Below are 16,858 nucleotides of genomic sequence, written 5' to 3'. Positions count from 1 at the left end.
GGCGTCTCAGAGTAGACAGAAGAGTTATCATGATACGAGGAGAAAGGATATTGAATTTCAGGTTGGTGATCATGTGTTTTCGAGGGTGAATCTTGTGACCGGTGTTGGTCGTGCTTTGAAGTGTAGGAAGTTGACTCCTCGTTTGTTGGACTGTTTGATGTTATTGAGAAGGTTGGGGTTGTAGCGTATCGGATTGCGTTTCCACCGTCTTTGTCGAATCTTCATAATGTGTTTCATGTGTCTCAGTTGAGGAAGTATGTGCATGATGCGTCTCATGTGATTCAAGTGGATGAGTTGGAAGTAAGAGATAATTTGACGGTTGAGACTTGGCCGGTTAGGATTGAGGATCGTGAGTGAAGAGTTTGCGTGGCAAAGAGATTGTTTTGCTCAAAGTGATTTGGGTTGGACCAACTGGTGAGAGTGCCATTTGGGAACCGGAGAATAGGATGAAGGTTTCGTATCCGGAGTTGTTTCCTTCAGGTAATTTTCGAGGGCGAAAATTCTTTTTCGGGGGGGAGAGTTGTAACAGCCCAATTTTTAGCTAGATTTATTTTAATTACTTTTATTATGTGTTTTATGTGCTTGTGTGTGATTATTCATCATTGGGTGCATTTTCATGGGTTTCCGTGTTGGAAGGGTATTTTAGTCATTTTGGACTTAGGGGTATTTTGGTCATTTTGTGAGAACGGGTAAAATTATAATTTTGGTGGGAATTACTTTTACTGATTAGTGATGAGATAAAACCGCAAGTGCACGGTCTTACCGAAGTAGTGTTTAAAGAGTATCGTTCCGACAGGGAGTAGTTTAATTCAATTAACCTTTAGAGATGATTAGAAGAGAAGAGAATTGTAAGTTGGGGGTTTTCAAACGGTTGAAAATTAATATAATAAAAAAGGAGCCTTGGGATCGTTGGTTTCATCTAAATAACAAGTCCTTTTCAAACCAAAACTATAAGCTTATAATGTTATGTTTAGACCTAATTTCTCAAGACAGTTTCTCTTATGTTCCTCTAGCAACCAAGCCTATTTCGCTGACTTGATTACTATCAGATTTTGGTTCTTCTAACAGCCAAGCCTATTTCGCTGACTTGATTGTTATTAGTTCCCTTGAAGATCGAAACTATATGTCTCAAAGATTGCAAAGCCTATTTCGCTGACTTTGCAATCCTTGTCTGAATTCACTTGTTCGAATATCAAAGCTCCACTTTCGTTTTATGAATTGATATTTGGAATAATGGATAAACAATTATCAAACCCTCCACTTTCGTTTCCACAGTTTGATAATGGTTGATCCATGTTAAGACGGTGAATTCAGATAAGAAATTAGGGTTACATAAGATTAAGGCTTAGAGTTTGGTTTGATTAGGATTATGTCATTTAGACTTATCCAACAATCCCAAGACAAGGAGAAGTCTACTCACTCATGTTCATCGTAGACATGGGGGAGAAGAGAGAAAGCATAAAAGTAAATGACAAGAAAATAAAGGAAAAGAAAAGAACTTTAATTAGAAAAGCAATTGTCACTTATTGAATTCCAAGTAAAGATGAATATTTGTGATGGATGGCTACTCTATTTATAGCATTTGTTCGACTTAAAATCTAAGCTATTACATTCGGGCTAAAAATAGAGTAGCTTAAAATCTAAGCAAAAGCAGCAAAAGTGACACTAGAGGGTGGCACGGCCGTGCCAAGGTTAGCACGGGCCGTGCCAAGCTTCTGGCATGGGGGAGACATATTTTTGTCTCTCAATCTTCATATATTTGCGTCCAATCGGCTCCAAGTCCCTTTCTTTTGCTCCAAGACTCAATCCAACCAATATTCATTCCTTAAATAAAATAAAATGCAATTTAAAGTAAACTATCCTAAAAAGGAAATAATACTATCATAAAATAAAATAAAACTAAACTAAAAAGCATATAAAAGTAAGCAATAAATGACTCATCAAACTCCCCCACACTTGAATCTTTGCTTGTCCTCAAGCAAAAGGCATAGACATGGCAGCAACAAAAGGATTAATATATGACACTTTAAATAAAAGCTTATGTCTCCCTCGAGGTTTCATTTCAACGTACACTAATCACAACTTCAAGTACTCTTTGTAAACTTATTCAACCCAACAACAAATCTTAAGTGAGTGTATGTGTGTGTAGTCCAACGCTTTTCTTGCTCCTGTATAAGATAGATATTATGAGGAACAGGTTCTAACCTTAACACTAAAATGACCGAGAAAAATCTTTTCTTCATTTCATATAAGAGAAGTGGGAGAGTTAAGATAGACTTGATGAATTTATACATTTGGGGGCTTGTAGATGCCTAGGGGCTATCATTTCACATTGGAAGTCCGTGAGCGGGTATCCTTTCCTCCAAGTTTCTATGATCACCCTAAGTAGTGCCACAACTTGTTTACTTCACTTAGGAAGTTCCTCTTTTTAGAGAGTTTAATTCAAGCACAATTTGTTTGAGAAGTCATCACCACATTTAGGAAGTCAGTGAGAGGGTATCCTTTCCTCCACGTGTGGTGATATCCTTCCGCCCCATTTCGGTTTACACATTTCATCACATTAGAATTATTTCCACACAAACTTATACTACTTTTACTCTGAAGATTTTTAAGGGTCCAGGTTACCATTAGAGCTAGAACGTGTTCCTTAAAATACCTACTCATACACTTACTCAAGGATTGCAACTAGGTGCTTTTCTCATTGGAGAATTAATTTCACAATAAAACTTGATGTGGGTATAGCAAGAATACTTATAACACAAGAAATCACTTTCATGTACAAGAAACGACCATTGAAGAGACAACAAAAAATTATGTCATAATAGAACAATAAAAACGAGCTGCTTATTCATGCCTTTTACAATAAAACACAACAAAAGAATAAAGTTCAAGGGAGTTTGGAAACACTACGACTAAAGACACTTTATTAGGCTCCCCCCACACTTAGGAGAAGCATTGTCCTCAATGATTCAAAATAAGAGAAATAAAGAAGAAGAAGAAGAAGAAGAAGAAGAAGAAGAAGAAGAAGAAGAAGAAGAAGAAGAAGGAGGAGGAGGAGTAAGAGAAGACAGGAAGAGGAAAGCTCACATTTTTCATTGAGTTCTATAGGGAGGACCTTGGAGGTGAACATGATGCATCATGTTCCGAAGCATTTTGTTATTTTCTTCGGATATGTGGTTGCCCCTTAGGACATCATTCCTTAGTCCCGATAATTCAACACCTTGCTGTAGTTGCTCAGTGCTTATCCTTTCAACCTCGGTTGGCATCCATGTCCATCTTTTATTATCATTGTTTCCTCCGGTTTCATGGTCATGGTGATCCTCTTCTTGGTGCAAGTGTGCACCTTCCTCTTCAATATTGTGCTCTTCATGTACCTGCGAACTATCACCAACATACAACAAATTTTCTTCCACCTCGGTGTTAGTCCGAGATGGGTTAGAAAGTATAATCAAAATAGGCACGTTGAGTTTAAGTGTATAGGCCATGGGTGGTCGAGGTTTTATGAAGTTCAAAGAGATAAGGGCCTTTATCACTACTACAAAATTGGGAAAATATAGCGCCTCATAAATAGCGCTTTTAACACTAAAGCGCTATAAATTAAAACAAGGAGGTCTTAGCTAGCGCTTTTTCAAAAAAGTGCCATTTATTCTTTTAAGTTTATATAGCGCTTTGTATTGAAAGAGTTGGTATAGGTTAAATAAAAATAGTAAATAATTTAAGAAAAAAAAAGGATAAATTTTATATGGCGCTTTTGATTGAAAGCGCTATAAATAATACAACCTTAAATAGCGCTTAATAAGCGCTACTGAAAGCTTTTGAAAGATAGCGCTTATAGCTTAAAAAAAGCGCTATTTATGCAAATACAAGCATTAACATTATAACCTTCAAATCCCTTGTTCGATTCCCTCTGCTGATTTTTTTTTTGTTTTTTTTTTAAATGAGAAACACTTTGAACTAATGGTCCCTTGTTCGATCCCTGCAGAACACATATTTCAGATTTGTTTTCAATTTTTATGAAAAATCAATTGTTACATCAAAACACACATTTTTTTAATTTTTTTTCTTCATATATATCACTTAAAATATTATTTACACGCAAAATTTTCCAAAAAAGATATCCCATGTTTTTTGTATGAAACCAACCGGTTTTTTTTTATAAACAACTTAATTAAGAAAAAAACATACACACTTATCATAAAATTGCTTATACAATAGCTATTTCTACAACACTATAAAATAGGGTTAATTAAATTTTTAGTCCTTATAAATATTCATAGGTTTGTTTTTAGTCCCAACAAAATAAAATCACACTTTTTAGTCCCTATAAAATTTTCCATCAGCATTTTTAGTCCTTATAAAATTTTCCATCAGCACTTTTAGTCCCTGTCAAAAATTTCCCTCAAGGCTTAAATATGCTTTTCATCCCTGTAATTATAGGCCGTTTGATTTTTCAATCCCTGAACTTACTAATCCTTCCATTTTGCCCCTGTAATTACTAATCATTTGAAAGTTCGTCCCTCTTCCCGAATAATCACTGCCACATCATCAAATTAGCAAAATGGCATGGGAATTGACAAAAATACCCCTGGCTTATTTTTAAAATTCTGAAAATTGTTTTTATAAATTAAAAAATTTGAAAATAATTTTAAAAAATAAAAAAATTCTAAAAATATTTTGAAAATAATTTTTTCGAAAAAAAATGAAATAATTTTTCACATAATTTTAAAAAATATATAATCAGATTTTTTCGAAATTAATATTCTGATTTTTTAAAAAATCTTTAAAAAAAAATCAGATTTTTTAATAATTTTCGAAATTATATATTCTGATTTAAAAAAATATATATAATTTTCCATTTTTTTTTCATATTTCAAAAAATATATTTTTTAAAATTATATAATCGTAAATTTTTTCGAAATTATTATTATGATTTTTAAAAAAATCAGATTTTTTAATAATTTTCGAAATTATATATTCAGATTTTAAAAAAATTATATAATTTTATATTTTTTTCATATTTCAAAAAATTAAATTTTTTTAATTTTTTAAAATTATTTTCAGATTTTTAAATTTTTAAAATTAAGCCAGGGGTATTTTTGTCAATTCCCATGCCATTTTGCTAATTTGATGACGTGGCAGTGATTAACCGGGAAGAGGGACGAACTTTCAAATGATTAACTTTTACAGGGGCAAAATAGGAGGATTAGTAAGCTCAGGGATGAAAAATCAAACGGCCTATAATTGCAGGGATGAAAAGCATATTTAAGCCTTTCCCTCAACAATTTTGGTCCCTAAAATGCTTAAGAAAAATGTCACATAGACTAAAAAGTGAGATTTTATTTTGTAGGGACTAAAAATAAAACTGTAAATATTTATATGGACTAAAAACTTAATTAACCCTATAAAATAAAGTCAAACTACTTTCATATAAGTTATGAGTTGTTTTCGTAAGTTATCATAGAGAGCTAATAAAATTGGCTAAAAATAAGGCTAAAATATGGTTTTGGTCCTTGCTAATAAAATCATTAATTTTAAGGTTAAAAATTCATATATAAATGGATCAAAAGGACAAAATTGAAATTAAATAAAGATAAAGGACCAAACTGTTACCTAAAATAAAGTTAAGGGACTAAAAGTGTAATTTTATCATAAATTAAACATTATAATGAACAAATAGTTAGATTAAATACTAGTTAGTGAGATATATAAGTCGTAATCAAAAATAAATAATGAGCATCACATACTAATTTTATGGAAATTACTATTATGCCCTTCATTAAAACTAATATTTTTCAATCCAATTTTCATTTGTTATCAATTTTCAATTGGTATCAATTTTCTCTTTCAAGCAAGTGATCAGAACAGAGAAACGCAGCAGAGGAAAGTGTTCTCTTCCTTCTCCCCAACAAAGCAAATCGTGATCCAATCCACGGACAACCACCACACCACCGCCGGTCAGCCGCCGCGACCACTCGCCTACTCCTCATCCTCCTCCTCCATCTTCTGTGTTGTGTTTAAAGAGCTATCTCCATCTCTCTCCACAAACCCTAGTTCTTGTAAATTGTAAGGTAAATTAGTTAATGTGAAATTGAAGTTTGATTTTGTTGATGGTAGTTTTACAAATTTGGTTTTTGTCTTTGCTAATTGCCTTTGATTATCACTTTGAAGCTCTACCCCTAGTTCTTGGCTGAGTTTTAAACTTAGAATATTTGAATTTGTTAATAATCAAATTTGAAAAGGGGGTGTTCTAAATTATGTTAATCAGACAGCTTATTAGTTTGTAAGCTGGGGTTAATGAAAAAGAAATTGTTTTGTAGTACAATCTTGCAAGTAGGTTATCTAGACTTAGACTTGTAAACTGTAGTTACCATATAATTTGTATTTTTAGTACTAGTAGATATTGAGGCCAAGTTTAGATAAGCTTCTACCCTATGGAAACTTTTCAACTACAATAAGTATTTAGGTTTTACCTCATGATGAAAAGGGCTTGTTTTTATGTTTTTAGGTGTGTTTATAAAGAAGTTAAATGAGGGAGCTTATGAGAAAATGTGAGTCAAAGTTGATTCAGAAATGATATTTTCACAGCATAAATGTTGTCCGACACTGTATAATGAGTTTTAACATTATTTGTTTATATATTTTGAAATCATAGTTCAGGGTTAATCTTAATCCCCTAAATATAGTTTTAATGTTACAAATTTCCATTTTCTAAATGCTAAGGCTAAGCTGCTTTGTATTACAGAAGTTTGATTTTGTTGATGGTAGTTTTACAAATTTGTTTTTAGAATATATTCATGTGCTGTTATATATGGCAGAAGATGTTAATATTGTAGGCGTAATAGTTTTGTAACCCTTTTGTAGATAGAAAAATCAATTGTTTCTTAGATTAACTTTAAGAAACAATGGATAAAAAATGGATGTTTGCGGACCAATTTTCAGAGGAATATGAAAATGGAGTAGAAGAGTTTGTTAAGATTGCTGTGAAACATGCCACTGACCGCGATCGAATCATTTGTCCTTGCTTAAATTGTTGTTATGGAGGAAGGGGTAATGGGGTTGTGTTGCGAAATCATTTACTGGCGAACGGAATTGATCGAAGCTACACATGTTGGACAATGCATAGTGAGATGAGTAACAACAACGTAGATTTTCAGAATAATGAGACATATGAATCAAATGAATTTGACACAAATACATTTGACCATGATCGAGTTGACGAAATGCTAGATGTAGTTGAAGAAGATCTTCGGGATTGTCCTGAAATGTTTGAGAGATTGGTTAGTGATTCAGAGAAACCATTATACGATGGTTGCAGCAAATTCACAAGAATGTCTGTAGTATTGAAGTTGTACAATATAAAAGCGAGAAATGGATGGTCTGATAAAAGCTTCACAGACTTGTTAACCCTTCTGATAGATATGCTGCTAAAGGATAATGTTCTTCCTAGTAGAAACTATGAAGCCAAAAAAATGTTGTGCTCGATTGGCATGAGTTATGAAAAGATACACGCTTGTCCTAACGATTGCATTTTGTTTCGAAATGAATACGCATCGTTAAATGAGTGTCCTAAATGTAATGTCTCTCGATATAAGAAAGAATTTATTCCTGCGAAAGTCGTATGGTATCTTCCTATAATACCGAGATTCGGGCGCATGTTTAGTAGTGAAGTTGATGCAAAACATTTGACATGGCACAAATATGATAGAATTAGAGATGGGAAGTTTCGGCACCCTGCAGATTCGCCACAGTGGGCTAAAATTGATCATGATTATCCTGATTTTGGGAAAGAAGCAAGAAATCTACGCTTGGCACTGTCTACTGATGGAATGAACGCACATGGTTTTCAAAGTATCCCAAATACCGTATGGCCTGTGATTTTGGTGATTTATAACTTGCCTCCATGGTTATGTATGAAGCGTAAGTTCATGATGTTGTCGATGTTAATTTATGGGCGCAATCAACCAGGGAATGATATTGACGTGTACTTGGCACCTTTAATTGATGATTTGAAGCGTTTGTGGGAGACAGGAGTGGAGGTTTATGATGGATATAAGAAAGAAAACTTCAATTTGAGGGCGATGTTGTTTGGCACCATTAATGATTTTCCAGCATATGGAAATCTATCAGGATATAGTGTTAAAGGTAAGAAAGCGTGTCCTATTTGTGAAGAGGAAACTGAAACGTTGCGGTTGGAAAATTGTCAGAAGAATATCTTTCTCGGTCATCGTAAATTCTTGCCTTCTAATCATCGCTACCGTGGGTGGAGAAAAGCATTCAATGGAAAACCAGAAAAAGGTGTAGCTCCAGTTGCATTAACGGGTGATCAACTATTTGAAAAGGTGAAGGACATGAGCAATAAATTTGGCAAACCTTTTGCAAAAGATCTTGTTAAAAGCGGGTGGAAGAAGAAGTCAATTTTCTTTGAACTCCCATATTGGAAGTCATTATATGTAAGACATTTCCTTGATGTGATGCATATTGAAAAAAACGTATTTGATAGCATTATTGGTACGCTACTAAATGTACTTGGAAAGTCGAAGGATGGCATTAATGCGAGGTTGGACTTAATGGATATGGGAATTAGAACTGAATTGGCACCCGTGAAAGACGGAAAGCGCACATTTTTACCACCTGCGGCTCATACTTTATCAAGAAAGGAGAAAAAAGTATTGTGTCAGTTTCTTCATGAAGTTAAAGTTCCAGAAGGGTACTCATCAAACATTAGTAATTTTGTATCTATGAAAGACCTCAAGATAAGGGGTTTGAAGTCTCATGATTGCCATGTTTTGATGGAACACATGTTACCAATAGGTATACGTTCCATTTTGCCTGAAAACGTTAGAAGTGCAATCACTAAACTTTGTTTCTTCTTCAGGGCGATTTGTAGTAAAGTGATCAATCCAGAGAGCTTACAAACATTGCAAAGAGAAATTAGTGTTACTTTGTGTGAGCTTGAGATGTACTTCCCACCCTCATTTTTTGACATTATGGTTCATCTAACTATTCATCTAGTGAAAGAGACACAAATGTGTGGACCGGCTTATATGAGATGGATGTACCCTACTGAGCGTTATATGAAAATATTAAAAGGCTATGTGAAAAATCAAAGTCGGCCAGAGGGTTGTATTGTTGAACGGTACATCGTTGAAGAAGCTATTGAATTTCACACTGAATATTTGTCCAACGTTGAATCCATTGGACTTCCTAATACGTCTCATACGTCAGAAAGAATAACTGGAAAAGGGCTACGTGGAAAAAAACTAGTGACAATATTGAAGACTGAATTGGAGCAAGTACAATTATATATTTTGCACAATGATGATGAGGTTGAGCCGTATGTTAAAAAACACAAGGATGTACTGAATACTTTGAACCCAAATAGAAGTGAAAATTGGATAGCACGGGAACACAATCGAAATTTTGTAACATGGTTTAAAAATCATATTTATTCGAAGTTGTCTGAAGATCCTGCTTTAGTTTCAGAACGATTGGCATTCTTATCACGTGGTCCCAATTCACATGTCTATTCTTACACTGGATATGCAATTAACGGCTACACATTTTATACCAAAGAACAAGATGATAAAAGCACTATGCAAAATAGTAGTGTCACCCTAGTAGCTGAATCGATGCACATCTCAAGTGCCGAGGAGACAAACCCAGCATACACAAATCTATCATATTTTGGGGTTATCAAGTGCATTCGGGAGTTCGATTACACAATGTTTCGAGTTCCTGTATTTGGGTGTACGTGGGTTGATAATAAAAATGGTGTTCGGAATGATGAGCCTGGTTTTTTGAAGGTGGATCTTAATAGAGTGGGGTACGAAGATGAGCCTTTCATTTTAGCGTCACAAGCTAAACAAGTATTCTATGTCACTGATCCCGCTAATGTAAAATGGTCCATGGTACTTTTGACCAACAAAGTTAGAGATGATAACAATACAAATCAAGATGATGAGGACGTTGAGGATGATCCTTTCTTAGCAAATCCACGATCACCTGAAACTGGTCCTACTATAGATGATGATTTTTATGTTAGAGATGATCATGCTGAGGGAATTTCCATCGATCCATCATTCCATGTAGTCAAAAAAAAGAAAAAATGTATTGCCGCAAAAAAAAAAAAAAAAAAGATCTAAAAACTCTTAAGTTCTACGGTTGTTATTGAAGATAATATTTCTTTATAAGTACTCTTCTAATTAGTAGCTTCTTTGTGTAATAAAATTCACTGTATTCATTGAATGATCATTAAATCTTGATAATTCGTTGTGATTAAAGTATACCCACCCTTCTATTTTCTACTTTTTGTTTGAAGAACGTATTTCTGTTATGAATGTTTGTCAAACCATGATCATGAATGTATTTCTATTATGAATGTTTGTTAAACCATGAACGCATTTATGTAATTTTTTATATTTTCTTATTGCAGATCAATGGAGTATTATGATGAAGACAACGACTATGATCCTGACAATGAGGAAAGTGACAATGAGGAAAGTGACTCCCGAAATGATGGAAGCAACTCTATTGAGCGTGAGATCACGCGTGGGATAACCCTTATGAAGAATGTCATCCGCGCAAGAGATAAAGGAGTCAAATATGAGGTTGTTCAACAATTTGTTTAAAATTAAATTATATGTGGTTTCTTTCTTCTAGACATACCTACAGTTGTTTTATGAAATTATTAGGTGTCATGGAATGTTCGTAATCAACCAATTGGGACTTACTCCGCAACGTTTGCAAGTTTCGTTGGTGCCGATGTTCGTAGACACATTCCAATCACTTGTGATCAATGGAAGAGCACAAGTTATTTATTCTACCATTTTATATACATAAGCCTATGTAAGATTTTCTTTGAAACTTTGTTTTTGAATATTTTTTCCTCACTTTTTACCATCGTTTATAGAAGATTTTCTAATTAACTTTGACATCTGTGTAGTGGACATTGGGTGTTATTTGTCATTAATCCCATATCGGAAATCATATATTATATGGATCCATTACTCAATGACTATATGAATTACCCAAAAATGAAGAGTATGTTTGACACGTAAGTATATATATATATATTTATGGTCAGTTGTTGTATATGAAAACTATATATATGGTCAGTTGTATGTAATCAAAGTTTACATTTATATTTTGTAGAGTTCTAAAGGTATTTCGCGCTGCAAGGAACGCTCAAGTATCAAAGAATAAATTTAACAACATATCATGGGTCCGAGTACAGGTTTGATAATATAACATATAACAACCTTAAACAATTAGTGTATGAATATAATATAAATAATTTTATTTATACAAACTTATTTTATTTTTTGTAGTGTCCTCGCCAAGAAAATGGTATAGATTGCGGGTACTTTGTGATGAGGTTTATGAAAGAGATTCTCATTTCGAAACTAAATGAGATTCCAAAGCTGGTATATGTTATTTTTTATATTAAAGTATAATATTTGTATATATTATTTAAGTTTATTAAGTAACATGATTATTTTTTGTTATAATATATGCAGTACATTGAGGGTTTCAAGTGTGCGACATACTCAAATGATAAACTAAGAGAAATCCAAGAAGAATGGTGTCAGTTCATGATGAGCCTTTTGTTTATATGATATTTTTATGATAAGGGTGAGTTTCATGTTTCAAAATATATTTGCTAGAAGTGGTAGTGTTTTTAATTTATTATCTTGCTTTAATTTGTACTATGATCAGCAGTACTTTGAATTTGTCTCTAATATAATATAGTTGCTTATTGCTTAATGGGGTTTTCTGCCATATGCAGGTGGTGGAGAGTGAACAAAATTTGGAAATTTTGCCTGCTTTTTGTGAATATAAATTTTGAGACGACCAAGAAGATAGATGAAGACATGCTACCATAGAAGATTTTGATCTTATATTAACTAATTAATTAGTTGTAACTTTCAGATATCCATGTTACCATATTAGTGGCTATGTATTAGTGGCTATGTACATTTCTGACATTTATGCTATATATACATACATTTTTTATGATATCTTTAAGTTTTATTTGATAAATAATAGTCTCAATTTTAATGTGCAAAAAATATACATATATATATATATATTATTTTATCTTATTGTAAAAAAAAAAAAAAAAATCCTGAAAAAAATTTTAATGCTTTTCCTAGCGCTTTTTTCATGTGTAAAGCGCTATATAAACATAGTGTTACATAGCGTTTTTTATTAAAACGCTATTTTTTACTAATGGAAACGTTATTCAAACGCCTTTTAGACGGCGTTTATTATTAAAAGCTCTATCTAAAGATTATCTTTGCTGGCGCTTTTTGACAAAAAGTGCTATCTAAACCTGGTGTTACATAGCGTTTTCAAACATAAACGCTATTTTTTGAAGTGAATGCGTTATTTTAAAAGCCTTTTAGATGGCGTTTAATATTAAAAGCGCTATCTAAGGTTAAACTTTACTAGCTCTTTTTAACAAAAGCGCTATTTAAACACTACTTTAGATAGCGCTTTATACAAAAAAAAGCGCTATATTACCTTTACCAGCGCCATTTACAGTAGCGCTTTGAAAGCGCTAGCTAAAGCCAAAAAAAAGCGCTATATAAGCCCATTTTTGTAGTAGTGTATGTTAAGCCTATTGTTTCCCTCAATCTTGTTAATCCCTTGGTCTTCACCCACTCCCAATTGCCTAACTATGTATGTGATGATACCACCTACCATTATCTCTCCCCTACCATTAGACCTATTACCGAGATGGGAAAGGTAATCAAGCATGGAAAAGTAAGTGTTAATGGGGTGGTTGTTAAGCATAGCCCACAACATGAAGAGTTCATCAGTTCTAGTGTTCCCCAATTCAATCCTACCCCAAATTGTGCAAGCCATAACCCTTTGAAGGTACCTAAGCACAGGGTTGTGAATGCTGCTAGCTTCCTAGAAAGTTAAACACATTATCGTGAATGCCTACTACATTCAAGCTAAAAGAATCAGGATATCTACAAGCATGTATATATTTAGAGATGAGAATTTTATACCTATCCCTTTGCTTGTTGTCCTTGAATTGTATTCCAAGATTCTTTGTTGTAACTTGCTTCTTTGGGGGAGGTCCTCTTGACGAGCTTGCAACTTCTTTACCACCTCTTTCGGAAGCCATAGCCTTAACCTTGGTTGGATTTAGCGTGGTTGTGTTTAGGGAGTGTGCTAGTGGAAAGGGTTGGTTTAGTGATGGGGAGAAGGTTTAAGTGAGTTTTAGGGGTTGGGTTGTGGAAATTGGTGATGAATTTGTGGGTTTTGGGTGAGGTAAATGAGGGCTATGAATTTGGATGATTTTTGGATGGGGTGGATGAAAGTGGTTTTTGAATGAAAGGTTGTGGTTGGAATGGTTTTTATTTTTTTTATTTTTTTTGGTTATGAAGGTTTTAGAGAGAAGATGGAAGGATGAAAGATGTTGGTTTGGTGAATGAGGGAAGAAAAATGAGGTTTAACCTTACCTGGGGTCGGGCACGGCCGTGCTGAGGTTGGCACGGGCCGTGCTAAGTTCCTGGGTTTGGAGAGGCAAGGTCTGGCACGGCCGTGCCAGTGTGAGCACGGGCCGTGCCAAGGTTCTGGAGACCGGTGTAACACCCCGTTTCCCAAAAATCAATTAATTAATAATTCATGCATCAGAGTAATTCCCAAACGGGCATGTCACACTACATTTTCAAAATTTCTTAAATAGAATATAAAACCTATTTAATAAACGTCCTTCAAGTCATTACTAAATTTGCAGCGGAAAATTTGCCTCAAAACAACGATAGCAATAGTTTAAATCTCCATAATTAAATTTTTGGCATAAAGCCTTATCAACATAAATTCAACAACCATAGGGCTACGTCAGCAATATTCAAATTTGATACATAGGAATGAAAAACAATAAGAAAATCCCATCCCGTACGTATCAGAGCCCTAGACACTTTGAGCCACCACTTCTAATAAGCTTCAATACCTGCAAGTTACCCATACGAAGGGCAACAATTCCAAGCAGAAGGGGTGAGATTCACAAACAATAATAATAGATATATAAACCATCAACTTAATTAAATAACGTAATAAGCAACATATAAGTCAACAATAATATTCATACTTCTTCGACTTTAATAACTCTTACTAAATCAACCAACAACGACAACAACAACTCGACCACAACAACAATATCTCCCTCAACAACAACGACCACAACCTACAACAACGACAATATCACCATCAACGACAACGACAACATCATCCACTACATCAACGACAACGAACGACAGGGTACTATTTTCAACTCAATGAATGACTAAGCATTCCGAGGCATAAGCCCCCAACAATTTGAATGATGAACATTCCAGGGCATGAGCCCTCAACAGATTGAATGATTAACATTCCAGGGCATGAGCCCTCAACAGATTGAATGACAAGGCATTCCAGGGCATAAGCCCTCAACGGTTGAATGACGAGCATTCCAGGGCATGAGCCCTCAACAGATTGAATGACAAGGCATTCCAGGGCATGAGCCCTCAACAGTTTCCTAATCATGAAAGGACTCCACTTGTGTATATCAGCATACAACTCAACTACGACAACAACAACGACAACGACTGTGCATAATAACTTATGACTTACTCCCCAACTTGGTCAACATCAACAATCTATGACTCCGTTACTTAGAACGACAACTTGCAACCTTACAACCTGAACCAACATCTTGTATAATCCAATTGAATGCATGTATGCATACACCAACAATCAGCAGCAAATCATATTCAATCAACAGCAACATATAATAACAAGCAGCGAGACAACAATAATAATAATCATCATATACCACAAGTAGGACTCATATCAACATCTTTCATATTATATAACTATCCCCTCATTGTTCATCAACCTAAGTCGACGTCATTAAACATTATAAACATCCTCTCTGAATCTCCGTATAATCAAGAATAACTTCTCCCCTACCTCATGGGTCTACTCATATCATCACGTGCGACAAATGATCGCAAAATCCTAAACAAGGCTTCTGAAATGGGACAACTCGCGAGGCGAGAGGCTCTACTCGCCATGGCGAGTTAGGGTAAACTACTCACCATTCCATTCTGACACCATTCCAAGTTCAATCTCATTCTAAAACTTTGCCTAATCATTAAGGTATATGTTCAGGCCCTCATAAACACCCAAGGTTAAACTCACAGCTCAAAAACACGAAATCTTGCAAGCTCTCTGCCCACACTCGCTACGGCGAGTAAACTTGCTCGCTATGGCGAGCTGCGAAATGCAACTCGCGAGGCGACCACTCCTGCTCGCGAGGCGAGCGATGATCTTCATCACTCGCTATGGCGAGGTTCATCACTCGGGAGGCGAGCGATGAATAAAAGTACGGCCAGGTTACAGTTTTTCTCAAAAATTCACCCAAACCCATTGTTCTAACCTTAAAACTGATTCTAAACATCAATATATGAAACATTTAAGGTCTGTTCATCATTTCTACATCAATTCACCCTAATTCCATCATTTAATCATCAATTCTCATCATAACCCTAATTCCCAATTCTCCAAATTTATTCATAACTTTTGTTAAAACATAATCAGAATCATATACACTAAAATTAATGTAAGTTAGCCTCACCCTTACCTTAGATAATCGAAATCGCAGCCCTTCTTGGTTCTCTTCCCTTTTCTTGACTTTTCTCCCTTTTCTCTGTTGTACGTAAAAACTGCTTCCCCCACTTCTATTTTCTAATTCTTTAATAAATATAATCTCCCAATATTCACTTTACTCCCCCTAAGTTTACTTAATTCTCGTATAACCCCCAAACTCCAATTAAATCCTATTTCTCACTTATTCTATTAAATAATAAAATAGTCATTTAATAAAATACACCACACCACAAATCAACATAAATGATTTAAAAATCATATAAAGGACTTTAAATAACTAAAAATAATTAAATAAAATTGGGGCGTTACAACTCTCCCCAACTTTAGAATTTTCGTCCTCGAAAATATACCTCTAAAACATAACCCTGCACCACAAACAACAATCAGAACAATTAACAAAACAACATTAGAGTTGACACTCTATCCTAGGTGGCTCAACACGACTCTACTACTTGGCCGGACGGACCAACCTGCTCTGATACCAATTGTAACACCCCGTTTCCCAAAAATCAATTAATTAATAATTCATGCATCAGAGTAATTCCCAAACGGGCATGTCACACTACATTTTCAAAATTTCTTAAATAGAATATAAAACCTATTTAATAAACGTCCTTCAAGTCATTACTAAATTTGCAGCGGAAAATTTGCCTCAAAACAACGATAGCAATAGTTTAAATCTCCATAATTAAATTTTTGGCATAAAGCCTTATCAACATAAATTCAACAACCATAGGGCTACGTCAGCAATATTCAAATTTGATACATAGGAATGAAAAACAATAAGAAAATCCCATCCCGTACGTATCAGAGCCCTAGACACTTTGAGCCACCACTTCTAATAAGCTTCAATACCTGCAAGTTACCCATACGAAGGGCAACAATTCCAAGCAGAAGGGGTGAGATTCACAAACAATAATAATAGATATATAAACCATCAACTTAATTAAATAACGTAATAAGCAACATATAAGTCAACAATAATATTCATACTTCTTCGACTTTAATAACTCTTACTAAATCAACCAACAACGACAACAACAACTCGACCACAACAACAATATCTCCCTCAACAACAACGACCACAACCTACAACAACGACAATATCACCATCAACGACAACGACAACATCATCCACTACATCAACGACAACGAACGACAGGGTACTATTTTCAACTCAATGAATGACTAAGCA

At 34.5% G+C, this 16,858-nt stretch overlaps 1 protein-coding gene across 3 annotated transcripts; it reads left to right on the top strand.

Annotated features, from left to right (window-relative positions):
• The first annotated feature begins 5,826 nt into the window (after window positions 1-5,826).
• On the top strand, window positions 5,827-12,017 carry LOC120575718 (uncharacterized). Of its 3 annotated transcripts, XR_005644138.1 has the most exons (9): window positions 5,827-6,068; window positions 6,506-6,548; window positions 10,433-10,607; window positions 10,692-10,845; window positions 10,943-11,053; window positions 11,152-11,233; window positions 11,328-11,423; window positions 11,517-11,631; window positions 11,786-11,917. XR_005644138.1 is itself a non-coding variant. In XM_039830571.1 (8 exons), exon 2 carries the CDS (start codon window positions 6,903-6,905, stop codon window positions 10,140-10,142), a length of 3,240 nt encoding a protein of 1,079 aa, XP_039686505.1. In that variant the 5' UTR covers window positions 5,827-6,068; window positions 6,862-6,902; the 3' UTR covers window positions 10,143-10,607; window positions 10,692-10,845; window positions 10,943-11,053; window positions 11,152-11,233; window positions 11,328-11,423; window positions 11,517-11,631; window positions 11,786-12,017. The 3 variants fall into 3 exon arrangements, 2 of the variants coding, with proteins under 2 accessions (XP_039686505.1, XP_039686506.1); XM_039830571.1 differs by lacking the exon at window positions 6,506-6,548 and having other exon boundaries at window positions 6,862-10,607; window positions 11,786-12,017; XM_039830572.1 differs by lacking the exons at window positions 6,506-6,548; window positions 10,943-11,053 and having other exon boundaries at window positions 6,862-10,607; window positions 11,786-12,017.
• The last annotated feature ends 4,841 nt before the right edge of the window (window positions 12,018-16,858 follow it).

Source organism: Medicago truncatula, chromosome 2 (genome assembly GCF_003473485.1).
Source record: "Medicago truncatula cultivar Jemalong A17 chromosome 2, MtrunA17r5.0-ANR, whole genome shotgun sequence".
Taxonomy (NCBI): domain Eukaryota; kingdom Viridiplantae; phylum Streptophyta; class Magnoliopsida; order Fabales; family Fabaceae; genus Medicago; species Medicago truncatula.
This window is presented reverse-complemented; position numbering and strand designations above follow the sequence as displayed.